This window comes from Cryptotermes secundus, unplaced genomic scaffold (assembly GCF_002891405.2).
Source record: "Cryptotermes secundus unplaced genomic scaffold, Csec_1.0 scaffold270, whole genome shotgun sequence".
Lineage (NCBI taxonomy): Eukaryota > Metazoa > Arthropoda > Insecta > Blattodea > Kalotermitidae > Cryptotermes > Cryptotermes secundus.
Window position 1 is genome coordinate 493,936 of NW_019742962.1, and position 9,919 is coordinate 503,854.

At 37.7% G+C, this 9,919-nt stretch overlaps 1 protein-coding gene and 1 long non-coding RNA gene across 3 annotated transcripts in view; one reads left to right on the top strand and one right to left on the bottom strand.

The window, feature by feature from the left end:
• Window positions 1-3,896, top strand: part of LOC111873416 (synaptotagmin-4) — a 229,807-nt gene extending 225,911 nt beyond the window's left edge. For both annotated transcript variants that reach the window (XM_023868118.2, XM_033755085.1), the window contains 2 exons: window positions 1,617-1,810; window positions 2,835-3,896. In XM_023868118.2, the coding sequence (XP_023723886.1) occupies window positions 1,617-1,810; window positions 2,835-2,954 (314 nt within the window). In that variant the 3' untranslated portion in view covers window positions 2,955-3,896. The remainder of the gene's footprint in view (window positions 1-1,616; window positions 1,811-2,834) is intronic.
• A 2,315-nt stretch (window positions 3,897-6,211) lies between these two features.
• On the bottom strand, window positions 6,212-9,692 carry LOC117283013. Its single transcript, XR_004514004.1, has 2 exons — window positions 8,500-9,692; window positions 6,212-8,340 (listed from the first exon to the last, which is right to left on the bottom strand). It is a non-coding gene; the product is annotated as an uncharacterized LOC117283013 (long non-coding RNA).
• Window positions 9,693-9,919: the final 227 nt, after the last annotated feature.

The following is a 9,919-nucleotide window of genomic DNA, read 5'->3' on the forward strand; positions in this document are numbered from 1 at the left end:
TAATGACTTATGCTAGTCCCGCCTGGGAGTTTGCGGCAGACACCCATCTAGTGAAATTGCAGCGCCTGCAAAACAAGGTTCTCCGCACCATTGGCAATTTTCCAAGGCGCACACCGGTCCGCGATTTGCACATGGCATTCAAAATCCCATATGTGTATGATTACATAACAAAATTAGTCAGGCAACAAGCAGAAGTCATACAAAATCATGATAATGAGAATGTTCGCAACATCGGACAAGGCGAGGCCCGACACAGAAAGTATAAGAGGCTTAAACTTGGCGGCGGTCAGGCATACGACCGTTCAAGTGACTAGACTGCCGTGGTAGCTAATACTGCTAGAAATAGGGCATAATCTGCTGTTCCGAGCCTGGACTAACAGAGGCCTTGTATATATTGTACATAAACGTAAGAAATTAGTGTGTATTGTAAATCTATGTAAATACAGACAGTGGACATATTAATACAGACTGACTGACAAATGACAGACCTGGCCTCTCGTCAGAGGGGGCGCCCGACAGACAAGACAGTAAAGAAATATCTGTCCATGAGACCCAGCTGGGGCTCGACAATAAGACAGACAGCCTGACTGACCGTCAGCTGTGACATGACTTTGACTTTGACTTCGACTTGCAATCATCAGTGATCACGTTCAGTTCAGAGTGGTCAGTCATCAGAGTCATCAGCTCTTCACTGGTATCAGACAGCTAACGTAGCTGCCGCAACTTTCCAGCAAGAACGCTCTGCGATCAGGCAGCTAACATATTTGCCGCAACTCTCCAGCAACCTTGCTCTGCGACCAGGCAGCTAACATAGTTGCCACAACTCTCCAGCAACCTCTCTCTATGACCAGGCAGCTAACTTAGTTGCCGCAACTCTCCAGCAATCGCGCTGTAGGCAGCTGTTCCTACAGGCGCACCCACCAACACATAACCATCCTGACAAACTAGTGAACGGCCATAAAGACTTGGTCTACTACAAAGGAGCATATTCTACAAGCGCACTCATGGTGGAGCAAACTGCCCTTTTCAGGGCCAGCCAACTTTTGACATTCCGCATAGCTTCGCAGCTATTCTGTACATTCAATTTATACAATTGTTACAGTTTTACCTGGTTATATTTTAGAACATTGACAATCCCACATATTCATGTACGTCGCTGTAGTTGTTAAAGGATCAGATTTTACAGTCATGGCGATGTAATGATATTGTATGTATGCATTGATATTGACAAAACACATTGTAATAGTACTTTCTGCCTGTATTGATATATCCATCTGAAAATGGTCCCTAAGACCGAAATATGTCAAGGATTAAAGATTAAAAAGGAGAGAAACGAAAACATTTTATCAGTCACACTGGATGGAGTTGATAATCTTTTATAATATCGCTAGTGTGATGGACGAGGATGAACCAAATCAAATTTATTTGAAAAGAGTTTATTTTGTACATTATTAAAAAATAAAAATTTGTAGTATTGTGTTATCTTTACCTCTTACAAAATAAAGAAGAATTTCAGTTAAATAGTTGGTAAATGGCTTGATGTCATAGATAATTTTAATATTTGCTTCAATTCTTCAATAGTGATACAAAATAGTTTTCTTCTCATGTGGTTTCAGATCCTTATGTGAAGATGTATCTGTTGTACAATAGCCAGCGAATAGCCAAGAAAAAGACTCACGTCAAGAAACGCACACTGAACCCAGTGTTCAATGAATCGTTTGTGTTTGATATTCCTGTGGGTACTGAGGGTCTGGACAACGTTAGCCTTGAATTCCTGCTGCTTGACTGGGACCGAGTCACAAAGAATGAGGTACTGAGATTTGTTTTGTGCAGTCAATCTTGACAGAAACTACATACAGAATCTGAAACAAACTGAATAGCCTTTTGAGTTGGTGTTTCTATTCCCTTCGCATATAACAAAACATAATATTCTCTATGCTGAATGTTTCAATCAAATGGTTAGCATTTCTCCTTTGCATTCAGGAGGTCCGACCACCTCTGTGGTCTAGTGGTCAGAGTTCCTGCCTACAGATTCAGAGGTCCCAGGTTCGATTCCCGGCGCTACCAGATTCTCTGAGAAGTAGTGGGTGTGGAACAGGGTCCACTCAGCCTCGTGGGAATAATTGAGGAGCTATTTCAAGAAATATCGGCTCCGTTGTAGAAAACCGAAATTAAAAGCCATGGGATTCCCTTGCACTGACCACGTGACACCTTTTATCCACTAAAGTTGGCACTAACTTCGCTGACAAGCGGCAGTTGCTTGGTCGGTGTAGTTCGCTTGCAGACTATAGGCCACGGAGTTTGTTTGTTTATTCAGGAGGTCCTGGGTCCAAACATTAGGTCCCAATACCAACAATCCTGATTGATGCTCTATATGGTTTCCTCAGTCGCTCCAGACAAGTACTGAGATAATACCTAAAATAAGGACATGATTGCCTCGTTCCACATACTCTACAATTTATTATCATTAATCATCCTATCATTTGATGCTATAACATGTAGCATGAATTGAAATATCAGTTAATAATTCAAGAATAAATAAATAAAATGTCAGTGTGCATTCTTTGGTGATGAAGTTACACCAGAGTGATTTTTAGAAATATGACTAATAATTCAAACCAGGTGAATTCAGTTTCAGTGTTCCAAAGTGAATTAATCTCGACGTTAAATTACTTCCATTTAAGATTTTCTTCAGTTTAGTGTACAAATCCATTGGACCCCACATGAAACCTTAAAGCGGAGTTCCACTCTAAAAATAATAAGAAAAGAAGGTGAAAATTAATTTATAGTTCATTATTATTCTCTCTGAAAGAATTGATGTGCTTTATGTTTAGGTAATTGGAAGACTTGAGTTAGGAGCAGCCAAGAGCACAGGGTCTGCATTGCATCACTGGAATGAAGTGTGCAACTCCCCTCGTCGTCAGATCGCAGAGTGGCACAAGCTGCGAGAGTAACTAAGTTTAGTGACAGAATTTTTGTGTAGAACATCTCCATGATTTCCATCATCTGTAAGAGGTAATCTTGAAGCAATTCAGTATATTGCTTACCAGCCACATGGTCTTGCAAGACTATCTCGCATATACCGGGGTTCAAAAATGATTCCCATTATCAAGACTTGACCTACATGTGTATATAAGACCTGACTGATCAGTTTGTTTCCTGAGAAATAATGGCAGGCAGAACTCTGGACTAAGTAGTGGCGTGCTGTGCATGGAAGCAAGGGAAGCATTGCTTCTGTAGTTAAGAAAAGAAAAGAAAAAAGTCATCAATAATAATTCAATTTGAATAATAAGGATGTGAATATTTTCATGTTCTGAAAATTTTAGCGCGTAGTCATGGTCAAGGCCACATGCCTTCTCCGACTGTTCCTTTTCCCTGCTTGGTGGGACGGACCAAGTTTCCTTTCGTTAAACTTCATACGAATTCGTCTCACCCGAAGTGGGAAGGGAAGAAACTTTCGGTTTTCTGGCTAATGTCTGTGATATGGAAGCGAAGGAGTGTGTTTTTTCGATGGTTATGTAAAAATTAACTGCTTATGTGTGATTTCGGTCTTGTTGGGCGTCATAGATAGCATCAAGTTTTATTAAAATATTGTAAGTGCATATTTAAATGGCGTAAGATTGTATTTGTGATCGTATTTTGTCGCATCAGAAAGAAGCTCTCTGCGTTTAAGGGAAGTAAGTGTAATATTGTGGTACAACTGGCAGGGGATTGATAGACTACACGCACAGGGCACAGCTAAAAGGAATGCTGGCAGACAACGTGACTGTGACTGTGCATTCGAAAGCCTTTTAAAACGGACGTTAAATAGCGGGGACTTTTGGCAAATAAAATAATTATAGAAAGAGGAGGACCGACATGCGAGTTACCATAACTTAAAGCACAAACCAAATTATGTGTGAGGAAATTTAATTTGGAACAGTATTCTAAAACATAGTGGCTATTCGGTTGCCGTAATATAGGAAAGCTGTTTTGTTGGCATGTCTATTGTTTCTCAATGAAAAAGAAAATGTATGGAACAAGACTAGGTTTAGTGATATCAACAATCTTCATAAAGCATTGAAACGACGTGAGAACTCTCAGACTCACATTATTTCAACAGTGTAACTTGTTATGATCGGGAAATCTCGAATTGACTATCAACTTGACAATCAAAAGCGTCTGACGATACTACAGCATAATGAAAACGTGAAAGAAAATAGAGAAATAATGAAATGCTTGATTTATATCATCTGCCATTTAGGAAAGAGGCAACTTGGCCTCCGTGGTCATGATGAAAGCGTGGATTCTATCGACTGAGGTAATTATGTGGAATTAGTTCACTTGTGGAAATATGATCATAAACTCAATGTTCACCTTGAAAACAGTACAGTATTTACAGGTTTATCGAACAGAATACAAAACGACCTTATTGACTCAATAAGTGACGTAAATTTTGGTGAGTTGATTGCTATCAGTTCGTTTATTAGATACCACTGCTTCCCTTACCAATAATAGTACTGCACGCCACTGGGACTAAGGATATACCCATGATTATTCAATTTAATATTTTGACATGGACCCTTTTGCAAACAGCATTTGTTCCATGATGAAAACTTCTTGCCTTCTTAACCTCCTTCCTACTCAGGATTAGTTCTCTTCTAACATATGACTGAGCTTCTACTGTATCAAGTACGTTTTGCACCATGTTTGTGAATGATATGTTCATTTTCAGTGCTTCACAGCTTCATGTTTCTTAGATCCATATAGGTTCTATTGTTTTTAAATATCTATTAAAACCTGTTTTACAGAGTTTCTTATTTTTAGTAGCCAATACTCTCAATGGATTCCAGTTTTGAGCTTCTTTAATTTCAGTTATGATTGATAATTTTAGATGACAGAGGGTGAGATAAATATTTTAGTAGGCATGTTGATTTATAAGGTATTATAACCATAATAAAGAAACCGCTCTGTACGCTATAAAAATTGTCGAGCCCTTTATCTGCTGATTCCTTTTATATAACAATGTTCATGTACATCAATATCATCATAATTGTCATCATCAGCGCCATCATTGTTGTTGTTATCATTGTTATTGTACTAAGTTATTGCACTGTTTGGCAAGTTTTGCAAAAAACAATTTTGTGACAAAATGGAAACAAATGAGTTTCATTCTGTGTTAATTATACATGTAGGTCTTCAAAAATTACTGTAATAAGTACCAAAGGAAATGTACTATCAATTTCATTTTCTTTTATTGCCGTTAGTTTTACTATGTTTAATAGGAAACAAAGGCTAATGAAAAGAAAAGTTTTGGGAAGAAAACTGCGGACTTGAGAGTGACTGCCGATGTTCAATTTAAATATTTTTAAAAATTGGGATTAAGTTGATACTCTTCATAGCATCTTCAAATATTTGAATGTTGCATGGTGCTTGAAATATACTTCTAAGTTCACTATATGTGAAAAATTCAGTTGTGCTCGGATAGTAAAAAATGTGGTTCTGTGAAAAATGTAGAAGGAAAACATGCAAATGTATCAGCATATGCATAATGCATATAAACATGACAAAATAGTTGACAAGCACATGTTTTTATGTGGTGTGAAGAGGGAACATATTAAGAGTTTACCTGCACACAGTAGGGCAGAGTAAACTCAAAATAATATTTGTAGAATATTACAAAAGACATTATGATTATACTGTCCACATGAAAAAATGGAATGTTGGGCCTTGGTCTTACTGTCATATGTCTAGTGTGAATTTCTGTTGTCTTCCCATCATTGGTCTATGAATATTATTCTCCTCTTAATTCAGGCTTGCTCTCATAATAGCCCTGCGGGCAAAAGTCTTAATACATCAAGAAACTTTCTATGAGCAGCCATGAATGTTCTAAGTTTGAAGCCTTCACAGAAGCAGTCTGAGAATTTTCAGAAAAATGTTTGCAGCTTATTTGAAGTGTCTGGGGCAAGAAGTGAGTCCTCAGTTATTTTAAGAAATTGATGAAACTACAGAACAACAGAAATTAAGGTCCTTTCCTTGTCTAACTTTTTATACTGAATGCTCTTGTCTTGCTAGTAATGTGCTTCAAAACCTGCATAGTAGTATTCCATGATATCACTAAAAGTGGATGATTATAAGAAATGTTTTCTCCCTAAGAGCTGTAATCTTTTGTTTGGAATGAGATGTATACATTGTGTAACATACACTACAACATTTCTGAATCTCTTGAGCATTAGATCGGGGACTAGGTGAACCACACCTGTGTATTTCTGTTGTGTTGATATGAGGAATAAAGAGAGAATACAATTCTGTAGTACTGGTTCGTCATGCAGTTTCATTTCTGCATTAAATATTTTCTATACCATGGTTCATCATTGCAGTTTATATGAAAATGGACTGCAGTTATAGAGACATCAGTTACCACTGAAAATAAATGCATGGTTAAAAGCCAAGAAGGGCATATAAAGACAAAACTATAGGGAATAAATGAGAATGCATAGATTAAATTCATTTTCTTATTTTTATTCATGCACTGGAAGTACAAATATTCTAGCAATTTTTAAACTCTGGGGAACAGTATGATGTTACTGAACTAAAAACAATTTTCTGTTGTGTAAACAGTTAGTGAAATGTTGTTGGGTTTTCTCAGTAAACTGCGAACTTGTAACATGTGATAAGGAATATACTTCAGAATAAATAGAGATATATATAGGAAAATAAGAAGGTGCATTCATGATTCTTAAAAAAAATTTATATTGGTTGAGTTATTGAATCAATATTATATTGGATTATAAAAAAGATAAAAACAGTTCCACCCAGTGTGACTGGTGAAGATTTTTCTTATTTCAATTCTTCACCAGTCACATGGGACGGATCTGTTTTATCTTTTTATAATATTGTTAGTGTGACGGACCAGAATGAAACAAATAAAATTATATTGGATATTATACATCATATGAGGTATATTTTGTATATATGTTCTTTTTGGAGCTGGCTATACCGCTGTCTTCAGATGGTGGGTTGTCAGTATATTATTATAAGATGGTAGTGATGATTGGAGCTAATCCACGACATTTTGAATACTAGGCTAATTCTAGACATATATACAAAATTCTGAGTGCTGTCTGAACTGTCACCACTAATCTTAAGGTAACAAATTTATCTAAATAATAATAATTGGGGTGAGACTGAGTCCACTTGGTACAACAGTCACTATTTGACCTGCTGTACCAGCCCAAGATGATGGATGATGAGTGTGGAGCAGTTGGTGGAAAGAGAATTGGCAGAGGGAACTGAAAGTCTTGGAGAAGAACTGCCCCATTGCCACTATGTCCACCATGAACCCCACATGACTTGACCTGGGCTTGAACCCCAGGCTGCCGCAGCAAGTAGCCAGCACTTAACCATCTGAACAATAGCATAGTGATAACTAATTGGCTGAAGATGGGAGTAGAGCTTACCCCTTAAATATTGTTCTTGTTTAATTAGGTCAGATAATGAGCAATATCCAACATAATATTACTATAAGTAAGAGCATGCTTATTAATATCATGGATAGGATATGTGGCTACACTAAACAGTTATGAACAAGGGAATGCATTGTCTAACAAATTTGCAAGGTGCAGGTTTCCTTTCATGAGGCCATCTTGCCTGCCTTCCTGATGATTATCTTAAACCATTTAATGATTGTGGCTTCATTCTTAATCCTCTCCATGCTGATTTTCATTTCAAGAGAAGTACTTCTCTTCACATATGTTTAAGGAAACATGCTACTTTTGTTCTTTAATATTCATAATAGTTCTTGAGAGATGGCAGTACATGTTTCTTGCACTGTTCAGCTCAGACTAAAATATATAAAAATCATAATGGTCAGTTCTTTGAGGCAGGATTTCTTGGCAAAATGCTGAAGCAGCCAACCAGTTATCCTGACCACTAATGAATGGAAATTTAACTGAAAGAATTAATCAAACATACTCTTCATGAATTAGATTGAGCACTGAAGAGTATTCATGTGCTGTTCTGTAGGATCTCACATGACCCCTTTTTAAATGTGACTCTCTAACCAGAAAGTCTAAATGTCAACTGAATATATATACACGTCTTGTGTTTGCTAGGCAATGTGACAAGAGATTGTGTGGGTTCTTGAATTTGAACGAATACCTTTATTGGACAGTCATTTTTACACTCGCACTGACAGTTATTCTCCACTTCTAAGGCCCTTGGATGTTTCTTCTCCAGTGTTACAATACTTATGCTCTAGTTGGATAAGGACTCTTTCGTGCTAAAGTTGAATACAAACTTCGCTGGTCTCTGGCTGACATTGGACTGTTATCGCTTGCCCTCAGATTGAATAGGGAATACCTTCAGAAAGCTAATAGAAAGTCCGTCGAGTGTAACAATTTGTAGGTCACTTTTTATTATTNATAAGGACTCTTTCGTGCTAAAGTTGAATACAAACTTCGCTGGTCTCTGGCTGACATTGGACTGTTATCGCTTGCCCTCAGATTGAATAGGGAATACCTTGTTGAAGGGTTAATTCCGTCTGCTGTTATGCAATGAACATGGGAATATGTGTCTGCCTCTAACAGTTTGTACGTAATGGTGGAGACTCCACTATTAGATTTTCGTTTCTGGGGCAACAATTTTGTAGGCTAAGCTGCCTAGGAATTGCTAGCCGTTTTGTAGCAGGGAATGTGTTCTGATTCCAAATATTCCAGCCCTAGACAGCATACATTATACATATATGTGTGTGTCACTGAAACAATTTTTATATTAGACACAAAGGTATGAAGTTAGGTGAGATGCTTTATAATCAGCAAATATTTGTTGTGGGGATGTGAACTGAATCAGCTGGCCCAGGCTTTATTATTATCCCTTTGACTGCCAAGTCCCACCACAGAACCACCTTCTAGAAACGCCAAGGCTCCTTGGGGTAAATGCAATTGCAAGGAAAAACACAGGACACTTTCACAGATTACCTTCTAACGACCACAGTTGTTTGTAACAATAGGTAATCTGTTCTCTTCAGTATATATTGATATGTTACACTTGATGCCATCTATCTGCAGAAATGTTGTACCACGTGATTCGCACTGAGTCACTGAGGAATGGTAAGACTATTTAATCAGTTCAGGGTATGCAAAGAGTTAATATTGTTGAACCTTCAGGTCTTATTGACAGGGAGTTATTTAAAAGAGCTGCTTTGTCTGGTATTGTAACTAGGTACTCTTGCACTACAAGCAAGTCCCAAAAAATTTAACCCCCCTCCGAGTATACAGAATCAACAAAAACATTTACTGAAACTGTGATTGTGGTTTTCAAATACTACTTCTGCTGCTTTTCTGCTAGTCACCCTTCACTCTTCTTCATCTAGAAAATTTATGTTTTTGTACCTGGTAATATAAATAAGGTTTTTTTTTTTTATTTCTCTCCTTTACTGACAATCAGACTGTACAATCTGTAAGTCAATGTGCTGACTGGTGTACAATTCAATAGCTATTTAATGTACACTCTTCTGGCGTGTACGGAATAAACATCCAGTGATGTTTTCCTCAGTTTGTTAGATCTGATGGCCAAATTCTTTTGAGTCTTCGATTTTGGTGAGGTTGTAGTAGTGGTTGAAGTAGTGGGTTGGAGTGCTTTTCTAGTTTGTTGAAGTACTTGGTGCTGTTTTCTCGGATGACTTCTGTTACGTAAGGAGTTTTTAGATCTGTATGTAGGGTGTGGTTGGATACATACCCTGGTGCGTTCGTGATGGATCGGAGTATTTTGGACTGGGCACGCTGTATAATGGCGATGTTGGATTTACTGGCGCAGCCCCAGAGTTCTATGCCCTATGTTCATATAGGCTTGATGACCATTTTGTAGATTAGTAACTTGTTTTCGATGGAGAGGTGGGATTTTCTTCCTATGAGCCAGTTGAGTTCTTTGGTTTTTTGGT